Source organism: Rhipicephalus microplus, chromosome 7 (genome assembly GCF_043290135.1).
Source record: "Rhipicephalus microplus isolate Deutch F79 chromosome 7, USDA_Rmic, whole genome shotgun sequence".
NCBI classification, from domain to species: Eukaryota; Metazoa; Arthropoda; class Arachnida; order Ixodida; family Ixodidae; genus Rhipicephalus; species Rhipicephalus microplus.
Genome location: NC_134706.1, coordinates 24866411 through 24883625, shown reverse-complemented (window position 1 = coordinate 24883625; position 17215 = coordinate 24866411). Strand labels below are relative to the sequence as shown.

General features: G+C 48.8%; 1 protein-coding gene across 1 annotated transcript in view; it reads left to right on the top strand.

Moving 5' to 3' along the window:
• The window catches only part of LOC142767350 (uncharacterized), a 40596-nt gene that overhangs the window by 11595 nt on the left and 11786 nt on the right, over window positions 1-17215 (top strand). Inside the window, exons 4-5 of the mRNA XM_075868834.1 lie at window positions 6988-7291; window positions 8643-8805. Of these exons, the coding sequence (XP_075724949.1) occupies window positions 7275-7291; window positions 8643-8805 (180 nt within the window). The 5' untranslated portion in view covers window positions 6988-7274. The remainder of the gene's footprint in view (window positions 1-6987; window positions 7292-8642; window positions 8806-17215) is intronic.

Genomic DNA, 17215 nt, shown 5'->3' with positions numbered 1-17215 from the left:
GCTTACGCGAACGCGCTCTGCAGGCCGGTGAGTCATTCACCAGTTACATAGAAGATGTCCTGGACCTGTGCAAGAAATCCAACGACAGCATGTCCGAATCAGACAAGATCCGGAACGTCATGAAGGGCATTGACGATGATGCCTTCACGATGCTGCTTGCCAAAAACCCAGACACAGTAGCTGAGGTCATCACGCTGTGCCAGAGCTATGAGGAGCTCCGCCGGCAGCGTTCGATGACCCGTCGCTCCACACCACGAGATGCAGGGTTTGCAGGCTTGGAGGCGAGCTGTGATCAGGTGGCACTGCTGGCAGACCTCAAGTCTTTCATACGTGAGGAAATCGCGCGGCAGTTCTCTCTCCTGCACTTTGCCCACCCACCGGCTGCTGAACAATCGGCCACTACTATTCTTCCACCCATCCGCCGAGAAATTGAGCAGGAAATAGCGGAGGTCATGCCTGCGTACCAACCACAACAGCTTCCGGCCTCTGCGCCCCCAAGTTACGCCCAAGTGGTCGCCAGGCCGCTTCCAGTCGTTCAACCGCTTGCCCCACTGACTTACGCCGAAGCTGCCGCACGACCTCCATCCTTTGCAGCGGCTATGCCGGCTACGTATGTTGACGTGACCTCTCAGACTCAGCTCCAGCACCCCCTGCAGCCTTTCCAGCCACCGTTCCGTCCATCGGCTCTTGCGTCATGGACAACACCTACCCCAGCGAACCGATGGCGCACACCCGACAACCGGCCCATCTGCTTTGCCTGTGGTTACGCTGGTCACGTAGCCCGTTATTGCCATCGTGTACAGCCGGCTCGAATTTCTTCGCCTAGTGCTGGCCACCTCAGCCGTCCCTATCACGACGAACCACCGTCTATGCCACCGCCGTCTCGCCCAGGTCCATCTCCTCGAAGGTCGCCGTCTCCACGACGTCGTTCCCTGTCCCCCAGGAGGCCAAGTTCGGCTACTCATGAGCGGGAAATCTAGTCGTCGCAGTCCCCGACGCAAGGACTGCGATACTATTGCGATGTGAAAGCCCTCAGAGCCGCCCATCTAATGTCATCGACGTGCTTGTGGACGGTGTTCATGCGTCTGCTCTTATTGACACTGGAGCTGCAGTATCCGTTATGGACGAAAACTTTTGCTGCTTGCTTCGAAAAGTGACGACGCCGATTTCTGGGTTGTCCATTCGTACTGCCGGTTCACATCGTATCCATCCTTCAGCAGAGTGCACAGCTCGCGTTGTCGTTCAGGACTTTCTGTATGTCGGCCAATTCATCATCATTCCTGCATGCTCTCATGACGTCATCCTGGGCTCGAATTTTCTTTCCCGCAACGACGCCGTCATCCATTGTGCCAATGCCGAAATTGAACTCTCACCCTTCTTGCATTTGATGCCGGAAGACAGCCCCTCAAAACTGAGTAAGATTCTCGTGAAAGACGACACCTTAGTGCCTCCAAGCTCGGTGATGGGTGTACCTGTCTACTGCGCTGGACTCTCCGACACAATTGCGCTCGTTTCGCCATCCGACCATGCTTGCCGAAGGAAAGGGTTGCTAGTACCTTTCGCGACCGTGCCAATCACCCAGAGCAACGCCGCTATTTTTGTGACCAACCCATCCCCGTACACTGTTACCTTGGTTCGAGGGGAATGTCTTGGCAGAGTGGAACCAGTGGATAACGCACAAGTCCTGGACGTACCTGATGACTCGCGTTGTCCCAGTTCGTGTACCGTCAGCGCTGTTTCCACTTATGATTCATAATCTCCTGATGTATTTGGCCCCTACATTGATGACAATCTTACGTCGGTACAGCGTTCCCAGCTTCTGGACCTGCTGCGAGAATATCATTCTTCTTTCGATGTCGGGCGAAGTTCTCTCGGTCGCGCGTCTGCTGTTACACATCGTATCGACACTGGTGCCCATCCACCATTACGGCAACGTCCCTACCGCGTGTCGCCTGCTGAACGTCGGGAAATTAACGAGTAGGTTGATGATATGCTCAGACGCGACGTTATTCGGCCCTCGGACAGTCCATGGGCGTCTCCTGTTGTTCTTGTCGCGAAGAAAGATGGTTCTGTGCGGTTCTGTGTGGACTACAGACGGCTCAATAAGATCACGCGCAAGGATGTTTACCCACTGCCGCGCATCGATGACGCAAATGACAGCCTTCACGGAGCCGAATTTTTTTCTTCTCTCGATCTGCGCTCGGGGTACTGGCAAGTACCCATGGCTGATGACGCTTGACCGAAGACTGCGTTCATCACACCCGATGGCTTGTACGAATTCAACGTCATGCCGTTTGGTCTATGTAATGCTCCTGCGACCTTTGAGCGCATAATGAACACAGTTCTGCGCAACTTGAAATGGCACACGTGCTTGTGTTACCTCGATGACGTTGTTGTGTTCGCCCCAGATTTCTCCACGCATCTCCAACGTCTGAAAGAAGTTTTCGCACGTGTGAGCAATGCCGGCTTGCAACTAAATCTGCAGAAGTGCCGCTTTGCAGCACGGCAACTCACCATCCTAGGGTACGTCGTGTCTAAGGATGGCATTCTTCCTGAGCCAGCCAAGCTTCGGGCCGTGGCTGAATTCCCCAAACCTGCGTCCGTCAAAGAACTGCGTAGTTTCGTGGGCCTGTGCTCATACTTCCGACGCTTCATACGAAACTTTGCTACGATTATATCACCGCTGACGAAGCTCCTTGGAAGTAACGGGCCCCTCAATTCGTGGTCGTCTGAGTGCGACGACGCGTTCGCGAAGCTGCGCCATTTGCTGACGTCTTCTCCCATTCTACGCCACTACGACCCTACGGCCCCGACGGAGGTGCACACAGACGCCAGTGGTGTAGGCCTCGGCGCTGTCCTGGCGCAGCGCAAACCCGGATTCCCTGAATATGTCGTAGCATATGCAGGCCGTACGCTCACGAGAGCCGAGACAAACTACACCGTCACGGAGAAAGAGTGCCTGGTGATCGTCTGGGCCCTTACAAAGTTTCGACCTTATTTGTATGGTCGCCCATTCGATGTCATCACCGACCATCATGCACTATGCTGGCTTTCATCATTGAAGGATCCCTCAGGCCGTCTCGCCCGTTGGGCTCTTCGCTTTCAAGACTACGACATCTTCGTGCTTTACCGCAATGGACGCCAGCATGCTGACGCCGACGCCCTCTCGCGCTCCCCTCTGCCTGAAGGTGATGTGCTCTGCTCAGTATCCTCGACTGCAGTTTCTGACATTGATGTTGACATCATCGCTACAGAACAGCGAAATGATAATTCGATCGGCCCGCTCATCGACTTGCTCGCTGATCCATCCGCAACGCCATCCACGCGTGCCTTGCGTCGTCAAGCTCGCCATTTCGCCATTCGTGACAGCCTTCTACACCGACGCAATTACGACGCCAATGGCTGGCAGTGGTTACTCGTGATACCCCGCAGCCTGCGGTCAGAGATCTGTGAATCCTTCCACTCTGATCCGCAATGCGCGCACTCTGGGGTATTCAAAACCTACCGTCGCATTCGACAACGCTACTTCTGGCGCGGGATGTACCACTACGTGCAGCAGTTCGTTCGCTCCTGCCTCGCTTGCCAACGTCGCAAAACGTCAGCAAACATGTCGCCAGCCAGTCTTCAACCGTTACCATGCCCTGAGCGTCCGTTTGGGCGCATAGGTATCAATTTGTATGGGCCGCTTCCTCTGACGTCGGCTGGTAACCACTGGGCCATCGTCGCCGTAGATCATTTAACGCGATACGCCGAAACCGCCGCTATCCCTGCGGCTACTGCGCGTGATGTTGCGTCCTTCCTACTGCACCGATTTATACTGCGCCATGGTCCACCTCAGGAGCTTCTCAGCGATCGAGGCCGTGTCTTCTTGTCAGAAGTCGTCGAAGCCATTCTCATGGAGTGCCATTCTGTCCAGCGCAAAACAACTGCTTACCACCCGCAGACGAATGGCCTGACCGAACGCTTTAACCGCACCCTCGGCGACATGCTTTCGATGTACGTCGCCGCCAACCATACGAATTGGGATACTATACTGCCCTTCGTCACCTACGCCTAAAACACCGCCCCTCAGAGCACGACCGGTTTTTCACCTTTCTTTTTGCTGTACGGAAGGCACCCGTCACACACCATCGACACTATACTCCCGTACACGCCGGATCCATCTGAGTGTGCACCTACTTCCGCGACAGCCAGGCTTGCTGAAGAGTGTCGCGAGCTGGCCAAGACATTTACGACGCATGAGCAAGAGCAGCAGAAGAGTATTCGTGATGGCTCCGCCACTTCTGAACCCACGTTCCTTCCTGGTTCCCTTGTATGGCTCTCAATCTCGACCTCTGTAGCTGGCCTTTCTTCCAAACTACTCCCGAAATATGAAGGTCCCTACCGTGTGATCGAGCGCACATCTCCGGTCAACTATCTTATCGAGCCAACTGAACAATCTTCGGACATGCGCCGCCGCGGGCGCGACATAGTCAACGTGGAGCGCCTGAAGGCTTACTATGACCCACTCGTAGTGACAAGCTGCTAGGTCGCCAGGCGGCTCCCTCTTCGACCCCGGGGTGATTGTAGAGAAGCCGCCGAACACTGAAGTGGGTCAAACTCTCAAGTGTTCTCTAGTGGGTCTACCCAAAAAAGGACGCCGCTCGCGCGGGGAGTCCGTGCTTGGCCGTTACTGTCGCCATTGTCTATACTCGCTGTGTGCCTGCTAATAAACGCCATAACATACGTAAAACTATAGCCAAAGGTACTGACCAGCACAAGTAATAAAGCACGAGCGATACAGATCAGCTGGCCGCTTCCGTTCGCGTAATGCCCATGTAGCGGTTGGTATGATTAGGCAACTGTAAACAACTGGTTATATCAAACATATGGAACTGTTCAGCATGATGTCTACACGTGCAGCGTTATTACCTATCTTTAGCTTAGGTTTATAATGTTTCCCTCAAGAAAAATTACACCACAGCCACCTTATCTCTGCACACCTAGCGTAACATCGATTCCCTTGGTACGTGGGATTTGCTTTTTTTTAGAATCCCAGCTGATTGTATTAATTGCTCTTTCTGTTTGAAATCTTCTTGCATCCATCTTATTTAGCGTGGCCTCCGGGATCTGAGGCTCTTCCAGCTTTCAGCATTTAGTCGCATTGTTCTGCATTCGAAATCGGCCCATCTTTTTCAGAACTGTGATGACCTGATGGCTTCACTGTGTTACGTCAGGTTATCATGTCATGGGGTGAATTATACTATGTTGTTTTCTCGTATGTCATAACACTAACGGTTCATTCAACGAGTATGTATTCGCGACCTCAGCTTCCCCCTTTCTAGCTTTGCGGCTACAGGCAGAATTGACTTTGATAATTTTGCCAACTTAACAAGCACATAAGACATTACGGAAGACAGATAAGTCGCATATCGGCTTGATTAGGTATGCGTTTAACACGTTGAGTGGCTTCAGCGCAAACAAGGAGATAGAAAGCGAGGGCACGCACACCAGTCCTCTCTATCTATTCCCTCGCTGTTCGCGCTGAAAACACTCAATATAGTCAAAAAGCATCGAAATCGCCCTAATTTGAGTTCTCTCGCATGATCTGCGTCTCCTATTGACAATACACATGAAAGCGTGCGTGATTACAATACAACAAGATGTACATGCACTTGAAACACTTCAACATTAAGCAGTCTAAAGAAAAAAAGGAACAGACTACTTCCGCAATTTTTTCACTAAACAACTTTTATTTCGTGCAAAGTCTTAGTAAAGTTTCTTTTTACAGCACGAAAAATAGCCCCTAGTCAACCTAGAAAAAAAGGCAGGCTCCACGCATTTTGGGAATTGATGTATACAGTGCAAAGCAGCCAGCGAGGAGACAATCATGCTGTACATTGCATGTATGTTATGAGTTACACGTTAGGACCAGCGATTTATGTCCGTAATACAACCATGTCGCGCAAAGCCAATTTTGGTGTATATGAAGCTATAGCGAGCTGGTCCTAGGTGGTGTTGCTGAATCGCAAGCGCACCACGAGCGTTGCATACATGTCATGTTTGTAAAATGGTACGATTTTGATGTTGCCAATGTTCAGTTACGTTTTTCCTACAGCCATGTCAAGCATGCACCGTGAGCATGCTGTGTAAATCATGTTGTACATGTAGTGTATTTCACTATTTTCATTTTATGATCTGGTATTAATGTTCGTCACACAGTCATGTCACTCAATATTCAATTTGGCGTATATGAAACTAGCGAAACGGCCTCGACTGTACCGTGAGCATGGTAGGCAAGTCATGTTCCTATGACATGTCATGATTGCCATGTTGCCACTCGTCATTCATGTCCGTCGTGTCACGTGTCGCAATACCAAATTCAGTGTACTTTAAGCTAGCAAAACGGCTGTGAGCGTGCCATGAGCATAGCACGCAAGTCATGTTACACATGACATGTCATGACTTTCATATTACCACTTGTCAGTTAGGTTGGTCATGCAGTCACGTTACTCACAACCAAATTAAGTGTATATATAGCTGGCGAAATTGCATGCCATGAACGTGGCACGCAAGTCACGTTGCGCATGACCTGTCATAATTTCTATATCACCGCTTGCCGTTTATGTTGGCCATGCAGAAATGTCTCATGATACGAATTTTCCGATATATCCTGTCAAGGAAGCAGCCACAGGGGCACCACGGCCTTGGTGGGTAAATCATACCTTTCATGACAAGGTAGTCATGATTTTCAAGAAATGACTAGGCACTCGTGTTTGTTACACAGTCATGACATGCCGTACCGATTTCGGTGTAAATCCCATTAACTGTGCGTTCTCTAGCTCACAAACTCGTTGGTGACTTTATAGACACATACGCTCGCATCGCTGAAGTTTCCGAGAAATGCCTCGCCAGCACTTCACATAAAATTAAAAAAAAATAGAGGAACAATATAGCGTCATCTTTGACCAGAAGGGAGACTGATATATAAATATGATAACGATGCAGCGCCATCAGCAGGGCCATCAGCAGGGCCATCAGCAGGGCCATCAGCAGGGTCATCAGAAGGGCCGTCTACTAGACTGCCCACGCCACCAGCCGAACGATTGACAATCTGCACGGTCACACCTGGTGCAGAGCCACTGTATTTCCCCGACGACGGCCTCTGCGACTACACCTTTTTCGACTCGTTGGCCGTTGCCCCCGAGAACAACAGCTTTGCCTACTCGCTTCAGAATTTCTATGTGGAGCTCTTCGCCACACAGAGCCAAGGCGCCAAGAAAACGAAATACGGCATGTCTGTGGCCCTCAGGTAAGAAATCTCTCGGCGTGCGCGCTATCAATATGGACTTTATACAGAACGTGATGGCGACGGCGAAAACAAATTGAGTGTGTACACATAATTGCTATCGCAAAAAGATGTTACATTACCTATTGAGATCACTCGTAGTTAAATGTTCCCCCAGGCTTTCGATAAACACGTCGTGACTAAAGACAGTAGTCTGGTAAATAGTCGGAGAGTGTATGCCTGCCGGACGTCACACACTCTGTACCTAAAAAGAAAGCAGTATGTCCCTTGGCACCCACCTATACCTTTCCGCCTTATAGTTCCACAAAATGATTGACATTAAAATACGTTGCATATATTTTGTTCTTGCTTTGACGGCCGGTTTTCAGGTTGTAGAGTACAGACTAGGGGGTTAGTTTCAGTACATTCAATGTAACCAATCTACTTCATTACAAACAGCAAAGAAAACTGGGTTGGCATGAATTCATCAATACTGGCGGACGCCATCTTGAGACGGAGCATCACGTATCGCGTAGCCTTGTCGTTGTGTACTTGTGCTGTTCTCATTCAGGACACCCTGTGCATATTAACCTAATAATATATCAGAGTGCTGATGCTCGTAAATACGATCTGTACAAAATCTCTGCGACCCAATTACTCGAGTTCCCCCGTGGGTACATGCGGGCAGCTTTCTTTAAACGGTTCAGCATATTCTAAAATACAGGTGCCGAACAGACACACAGGGTTGAACGCAACAAAAGCGCTTCTATTGTGTTCATGTCTGTGATTCCTGTTCACTTTGTGCTGTCGGTAATATGATTGAATCATAACGAATGCCGAGGATGCGCAAAAATGAACCAGTTTCTCCCACCCATCCCTCGCCTTTTTTTTAATGCACGCGGTCTTCACTTTGTTTACCGCTTCCTATTGTGTCGTAGACTGTACAGTACTAGCAGATTGAAACAGTAGAATATAGAGAAAAGTGTGGGAGTTTAGTAACGCACGTATGTTGGCGGTAACGCCATTACTTGTGAAGTGTTACCACCAACAATGGCTGCACCGCACGCCACAGTAGGCGTCTCGGTCAAAGTAAGGGCTCATCTAAATACCGGCGAACATGCACGACTCATGCAGGGCCAGTTTCAAGAGAGACAGCGCTTTTGGTTGATAAAGCAACGAAGTGTAACAGATGCTTTTCACGCTCCGTTTAGTCGACTGGAACGGAGCTTTCATTAAAGTATGCTGCGCATATGAAGCAGTAACTTGGACAGTGACTTCTCCTAAGTTAGACAGCCTTTGCAGTGTGGCTTCTGCCAGGCATGCTTTATTCTTTTATTTTTTTTTTGAGATTTCACAAACTGTTTTTTTTCTGCAGTGGCGTAGTGGCCTTCAGCAACGCCTACCGCTCACCCACCGGGCACGCGGACCTCGAGTCTTACTGGATATACAACATTTTCAGCTGGGGCTTTCTCCACATTGACGAGCTACAAGCTGAATCAAAGATCTCGGATGTGGGCCTCGCGCTGCAGACACTCAAGGTCAGCGCTCATCTATCTATCTATCTATCTATCTATCTATCTATCTATCTATCTATCTATCTATCTATCTATCTATCTATCTATCTATCTATCTATCTATCTATCTATCTATCTATCTATCTATCTATCTATCTATCTATCTATCTATCTATCTATCTATCTATCTATCTATCTATCTATCTATCTATCTATCTATCTATCTATCTATCTATCTATCTATCTATCTATCTATCTATCTATCTATCTATCTATCTATCTCTATCTATCTATCTATCTATCTATCTATCTATCTATCTATCTATCTATCTATCTGTCTGTCTGTCTGTCTGTCTGTCTGTCTGTCTGTCTGTCTGTCTGTCTGTGGGTCTGTCTGTCTATCTATCTATCTATCTATCTATCTATCTATCTATCTATCTATCTATCTATCTATCTATCTATCTATCTATCTATCTATCTATCTATCTATCTATCTATCTATCTATCTATCTATCTATCTATCTATCTATCTATCTATCTATCTATCTATCTATCTATCTATCTATCTATCTATCTATCTATCTATCTATCTATCTATCTAAATAAATAAATATCTCGGTATCATTGTCTCTGTTTTTAACATTTCTGCTTGGCTCTCTCTAACACGTAGGTGCGTTTTAAAATTGCCCGTAGTGCCTGAATCATTGCGAATTCCTTTGGATTGGTTTTTATCATTATCGGCCATTGCATCCATCCCGCATTCTTTCGGTTTTTGGACCTCCCATATTCCTGTGGTCGTTCGTTTTTTAATTATTATCATTCTCAGCCTGTTTTAGTACATTGCAGGACTGAGTTATCTCTTTACGATCTCCATTTTACCCCTTTTTGTGCGAGCTGATGCCATTTAATTCCCGTAAACTTCTAACTTCATCACCCCACAGAATTCCCTAATGTAGACTGCGTTTCCCTTTTGCTCGGTATAGTCATTCTCTTTCCCTTAGTGTCGACCGGTTGTCCGTTCTGCCATATTGCCTTAATATTCCTTCATACTACCTCAATAGTCTTCTACCCCAGACCCTCGATAGTATTGAATGACTATAGTTTTACGCATATTGTGGCCAGCCCACTTTTTTTTTCTGTTGATGTCATCCTAGAATATCTGCTACTCTCGTTTGTTGCCTACCCATCCTGTCATACTAACATCCCCAATCGTTATTATGTCTATCATGTTACTTTCCGTTGCATTCTGCGTAAACTTTTACACTTTTCGCTGGTATAGCTTTTTTATGCTCCATGTTTCAGCCCCATGAGTTAGAGCAGGCTGTACGGAGTTATCGAATACTTTTTGCTTTAAGGGCAGTTGTACTTTAGCTGACAACACTTGGATGTGCCAGTCGATCGCGCTCCAGTCTAATCTTATTCTACTGCCCCGCCGTGGTGGTCTAGTGGCTAGGGTACTCAGCTGCTGACCCGCAGGTCGCGGGTTCGAATCCAGGCTGCGGTGGCTGCATTTCCGATGGAGGCGGAAATGTTGTAGGCTCGTGTGCTCAGATTTGAATGCACGTTAAAGAACCCCAGGTGGTCGAAATTTTCGGAGCCCTCCACTACGGCGTCTCTCATAATCATATGGTTGTTTTGGGACGTTAAACCCCACATATTAATCAATCAATCAATCAATCAATCAATCAATCAATCAATCAATCAATCAATCAATCAATCAATCAATCAATTGTAATTTACTGCGATATTCTTTTTGTGGTTAGGCAGCTAATTTCTTTAAATACTTGCAATGGGTGTTTTGTACCAAGAGTGGAATGAAGAATTTGGCATTAAAATGAACTAATCAATACCAAGTCTACCATTGAATACATTTCTTCATATTACAGTGGAATCGGCACCGGTTTTAACAATATCTCGGTTATAACGATGAGAAACTGCTGCACCACCAATTGGTGCACGTTTTCTAAGGCGAAATAACCCGCTCAGCAATGCCTGCATGTCGAATTATCATTTATAACAATGAATTCTTGCTACAGGGTGTCCGTGCAGAAAGGTTATAGAATTCTATATGACTAAAAAGAATGAAGAAAACGAGAACCCCAGCCCATAACACCAGTGTGTGCCACCGCCGCTTCGAATTCACGGTGTCCTGCACCACATAACGTCCTGGTACTGCGGCAAAGATGACTTTAAAACTCCGAGATAGTGCGTGATTGGCGGTGGCTTTTGTTAATGCACTTCGCTCGTGCGATGCAAGCAAAAGTTGAGACTTCGAAAAGTCGGGGCATCCGAAACTTTAGACGTTGTCATACATGAAGCTCTATGGGACTTGTTGCTATCGCGTGGAAGTGGCCCAATTCGCAAGCATGTCCGCAAAATTGACAGCATTGTGGGCCTCATCACTAATGCGTGTTAGCATATTCAATTCAATCAGATATTATAGATTCCTTAGAACCTGCCCTCCCCCTGTTTATATTTCATTGTACAACTCTTTTATTGCAATTATCAGTTGTAACAATCTTTTCGTGGCATTTCACTATTGTTATAACAGGGTTTGACTGTATAAGAAAACGCGCATGCACACTGTCGATATTTATGAAAGGGAACACGCGAGCGTAAGGCATGCGAATTTTGGTGGCTGCTTGCAGCGCGCTCAAGCGGGAGAAAGAGCAAATACAGCCTCTTCTCGCCTCATCTGGCTGTGAAGAAAACAACCAGAAATTGGTGATATGGAACTGGCGGCAAAATTCTAAGCCCCTTACCCTCTAACAAGACGATTACGACATTGACGATGACATCTCAGGGAACGCCACTGCTGGAAAACATTGAATCCACACACAGATTATTCCTTAATATATATATATATATATATATATATATATATATATATATATATATATATATATATATATATATATATATATATATATATATATACATATATGTAGCGGCGTGAGAAGGAGAGAGACGTGAGACGGCGTCGAAGGCGGCCGTTGGGGCGTTGGGGCCGTGTCGATCTCGCCACTTTATTCCAGGCCTGGAGCGGAGCCACGTCGGCTACCAGCGTCCGCCACGCCAGGCATGTAAGCTCGTTCTAATTCTCGCGCAGCTCGAGCTCGCGCCAGCTGCGCGAGAGACGCGGCGCGGTGATGGAAAAAATTATGATGATGATGATGACACTACAGGGCTCCCCCCCCCCTAGCGCTTTGCGCGATTTGAACGCATATGAAAAAAAGAAAGAGGGCGACAAATGCTATGTACATGAACGGCAGTCCATAGAGTGTTCCTTTGGCAAGTCCAATTTGTCAACGTGTAGTGACCATCGGGAACCAGTGGGTCTCTGTTGGGCGACACTGAGAGTTGCGCAGTGGACGAAGAAGTAAGCGCTCGATGGAAAGAAATCCGTAATGACGGATGGATCGGTCCCAGAGGTCTTCAATCGTGAAAAGCACCTCTGGAATTTTGAGGTCTCGCGCCACTTGTGATGCGTTTCTGTAGGCGAAAGAGAGGCCGTACTCAGTGACGCTGTGAAGCGACGCGTGACTGAGAACGTGCTCAACTGGTGCACTTAAGTGCGGGCTGTAAAGCGTGTCAAACGAGCCCGTGTCGTAGAGGCCGTCGTCGAAGGTGTAGTCACACACGCCGTCCGCAGGCAACGGCTGCGACTCATTCGTCGCCGTGCCGAATACGCGGACCACGGGAAATGGCGTCATGGGAGGCTGTGCAGGAAAGACGGGTTCAGTTGTCGCCTCAATCACTGTCGAGGTATTCGACGCTGGTGGACTGGTGGCAGTGCTTGTTCCCATGCTTTCAGTTGGCTCCACAGTGGTTGTAGTTAGGTCGGTTGACTTGACAGACGTCATAGACAGTTCAGTTGGCTGGTAAGACGTCGTAGGCAGCTCAGTTGGCTCAACAGATGTCGTAGGCACTTCAGTTGGCTCGACAGGGGTCGGAGACAGTTCAGTTGGCTCGACAGATGTCGTAGATAGTTCAGTTGGCTCGACAGATGGTGTAGGCAGTTCGTACGCGGGACACGCGTCGCTAGTGGCCAGACGATAAGAAGTCGGGAGGTCAATGACGGGTGAAAGGTCACCTGTGCCAAGCTCCGAGGCGGGCGGCAAGGTGGCCGTCATGGAGTCTGGTGGGGCCACGGTTGGTAGCACACGTTGCGACGCAGTGACAACCCTAAAGTCGTGGGCCCCTGGAAGCGGTTGGTACGTGAGGCCATTGCGGGCGAGCATTAAGGGCAGGCTCTGGCTCCGCGGAGGCACGGCGCTGGGGCCCGTCGTAGACCACGAAACAGAGACAGGGACAGGGGCGGGGAGCGGGGACGCCGAGGGTGGTCGGCTGCTGGCCGGGGAGGTGCGAGTGGAATGTGGCGAGGCGCTCGGCAGGCCATTGCTGGCACCAGTGGCAGGTGGCGGAGTGGTAGAGGGCACCGTCGAGGAGCTGACCAGCAGCTGCGGCGAGGAGGAGGCCGAGACGTCTGAGCTGGTGGTCGCGGAAACGGCGGGGGCCACGGTGTCGCGTGCCGTCGCTTTCTTGGAAAACGTGCAGGTAGCAGGTACGTGTGATGAAGCTCTGCACGGGGGCTCTGAGGGAATGTACCTCTCGGAGGGAAGGTCAGTCGCAGTGGGGAAGTCTTCTACCTCGCGGTCGTGATCAGGTGCAGGAGTGGATGTTTCTGCGACCGGATCAGGTGTAGAAGTAGTCGAAGCCGGGGTACCGAGGTAGCGGTCAATGGAGGGCTGCGGACCGGTTCGTACCTTGCTATGCGACGCCGGGGAAACCTGCCTGGTGCGGGTAAACGGAAGCGGACGGTATGTGTTGCCGCTGCGGGCGAGCACCGCAGTGCAGAGGGCATCGTAAGGCTGCGGGCTGGTGCTTGAAGTGGCAGCGAGATGGCGCAACTCTACCGGTAGGGCGTCGAGAAGAATGGCGTGCATCAGCAGCTGGTCCGTGACGCCATTCACCGCAAGAACGGCGTCGAGTTGCATAAACCATACCTTTGGGTAGGTCGATTGGAACGGCGGCACTGGCGGGCAGAGTTGCGGGAACATGGCAGCGGGCCGTTCGGCGAAGGGCGTGTTCTCCGGGTCACCAATGTAGCGGCGTGAGAAGGAGAGAGACGTGAGACGGCGTCGAAGGCGGCCGTTGGGGCCGTGTCGATCTCGCCACTTTATTCCAGGCCTGGAGCGGAGCCACGTCGGCTACCAGCGTCCGCCACGCCAGGCATGTAATCTCGTTCTAATTCTCGCGCAGCTCGAGCTCGCGCCAGCTGCGCGAGAGACGCGGCGCGGTGAAGGAAAAATTATGATGATGATGATGACACTACATATATATATATATAAGGGAAAGAAGTGTATACCTAAGGGCTCGTTTTTCCGTGTTTTAACACAATATTAACGAGATCTAACAGACAGTAATGCCAAGGAATGTACAGGGGAAGTTATTAGAACCAATGGAATGTAAATAAGAAGAAAAAAAAGTGGATGAAAAAATAACCAACCGTGTGATATATATATATATATATATATATATATATATATATATATATATATATATATATATATATATATATGACGCTATGATGAATGGGAGACGTGGCCTGGCTCATACGCCATGTTTATTCCATTCTGCACTTCTTCCTCCTTTGCCTCTACTACTAACTCCTAACTATCGCTACCTTCTTACGTTACAGGATTCCCCCTCCTCCCGAAAGAAGTCGCGTCAGACGAACATAAATGAAAACTAAACATGCACGGCTTAGAGCTGAGCACTGTCAAAAAGAGAAGATCATTCCAAGTCCGAGGAAGTTTCCGTTAACGCACTATAGTTTCACAGGAGAGGACAGCAATCCGGGGTATCAAGTACAGCTCTGGGTATCAAGTACAGCTCTGGAGGGCGAGGCTGGCTGTTGCGCTCTGGACAACATAAGCATGCTTTGAGCGTAAAATCAGATGGAAACACAGCCGGTATTCTTGCGATGAATGAACGTGGTGTGATGGCCTTGAAGCATTGGCTGGATGATTTGCGCAGGTGTCGTGCTATTTGTCTTGATTGGAACCCATGCGTCGCCACCCGTTTGCGTGATTGTTGACCGAGGCTGGTGCGGTGATTTCTGCGTCCTTGCGGAATACAGGGTATGGTTTGGCGTCTTTCTCGACGTTGTATGTCGTGTTGCGTGAGACTTGATCTCGACTGGAGAAAGCTTACTCGACGTCCCTTGGGAAAATATGCTGGATTCGATGCTTTCTTTGTTTCGAGCGAGAAATCTTGAACATGTCGTTGGTTTGGTTTACATGTTAGTAAACGGCTTTCCATAAACCGCGTGTGTTCTTCCGAAGATGATTCCATTCGTCGTCGTCCTTGTTCGTATAGCCCTTGAAATCTCTGTTGTTCTGGGACTTGCTGGCATTGATGATGTTGCTGCGAAAAGACCTGAGGTGGCAGCCCTTTTTCACCATGACACTGACTTTCTGGGCAATTGAATGTGGTGTTGAGTGGGCAGGTAGTAGTCTCTAGGCTGTTGTGCTGCATTTAGGGTAATGAACGTAATGCTTCAGAGTTGACAGATACATCATCAGGGGCTTCTTCTTCGCTGGTCGCTGCGAGTGGTTCTTGCTCCTGAATCTGGATGGTAGGTTCAGGGCTTGGCTGAGTAGTCTCCGAGCTCCGCAGCTCTATCCCGACCATTGTGAGCGCGCTAGATGTGAGGTGGGTGTTGTGAGCGACGAAAGAGCCAAGTGGCGGAAAACCAGGAGGTAGCCCAATTGTGCTAGATGGAAAATAAGCTGATCCAATGTGTGAAGACTGATTTTCACTCTTTGAGTCGTCATGGCGTTGTTCGGCATTTTCCTCATGTGTCAGCTGATCAACCATGAACAAGGCGTCCTTATGACACGAATAGTGACCGTTAGGAGCCTTTGAAGAGCTGCGTCGTAGAAAACCAGGTGGTGGACCATGTATGCGAGATGAAGCATAAAAGGCATCAGTAGGGTGAGCGACGTCTCATGTCGTATGTTGGTGCCACGACTTTGGAAATTCCGATTTTCGTGCACAAGGAAGCTGCGTTTGACGGTTGGGGTTTTCCCAATATACGTATGACCTTCTGTAAGTAAACGCATGTGCCATTTAGTCTTGAGGCACTTGTCGATTCGCGCTGGACTTTCGAATGCTTGAGGACTGCTTAGGAAATTGACGATAGTGTGCAGTTGTCTCTAGATGGTTGGCAATGAGTAAGTCTTGGTCATAGTCATTAAAACGAGTAATCATCTTTTCTTTAATTTTTTGCCATGACTCGTCGTTCTCGAATATGTGAATTAGGTAAAATTTGAATGCCTCACCGGTGACGTAGTCGCTGAAGTTCGTAACCATCTCCCGTTCCGACCAAGATGCAGCGGTAGCATGGAGTTCGAATAGGTTGAACCAGTCCTGTACGGGTCCGTCGTCCGCTGATCCGGTGTACTTGGGGATGTCGAGGTCAGCCGATGGTTCTGTCATGGTGCTGGTCGTTGTCCTCCTAGGCGATGATTCGGTAGTCAGTGTACGGTCAGGGCGTCTTCTGGGGAACAGCGTCGATGATGAGTGACTGATGAAGGGGCAGGCAGGTATCCATCCTGTCGACTCGGGTGACGCTATGATGAATGGGAGACGTGGCCTGGCTCATACGCCATGTTTATTCCATTCTGCACTTCTTCCTCCTTTGCCTCTACTACTAACTCCTAACCATCGCTACCTTCTTACGTTATATATATATATATATATATATATAGATGAAATAGATGATCAGAGTTTCTTCCGGCTACCGTAATAAAAGTTATAAACTTCGAGAATAGTGCAGTATAGGAAACAAAACAATAAAATATTTATTTAATCCTAACAGTTTCGGCTGGTGGACCAGCCTTCTTCGGAGGATGTAAGTGAAATGATACAAGTTCCCGTAGCAGAGGGTCACCCTCACAGTTTAAAGACCCTCCAAAAAAAGAGAGAGAGAAAAAGACAAGCGGGCGAACGAGGTAGCAACAGACAACAAGAAGCAGAAGAAGGAGAGGAACTAGAAAGGAGCGACGGAGAGCCGCCGGAAACGAGCGGGTAATTCTGGCATTGTTGCTGCGTATAGGTAAGACGCGCCGCCAGCGGAAGCGACCAAGAAAAACGGAAAAATGTGGAACATGTTGCCGCTTACTCGCATCTCACACATGGATCGAGTTTAAGTTCACGTGGTTCGGCGGCTGGCCCGTGGCATCGGGCCACACACACACACACACACAAGAAGCATACGACCCGCTCCAGCTTTCGGAATATAATGGCCACGTTGGAAAGCTAATGTGCCCTCTCCCCCTCCCTCCACCTGCCCTCTCTTGCAGAAAAATGTACAACCAGTCATACTGAAAATAAATAAATGGGTATTCTTGTAAAGGATGAAAATATA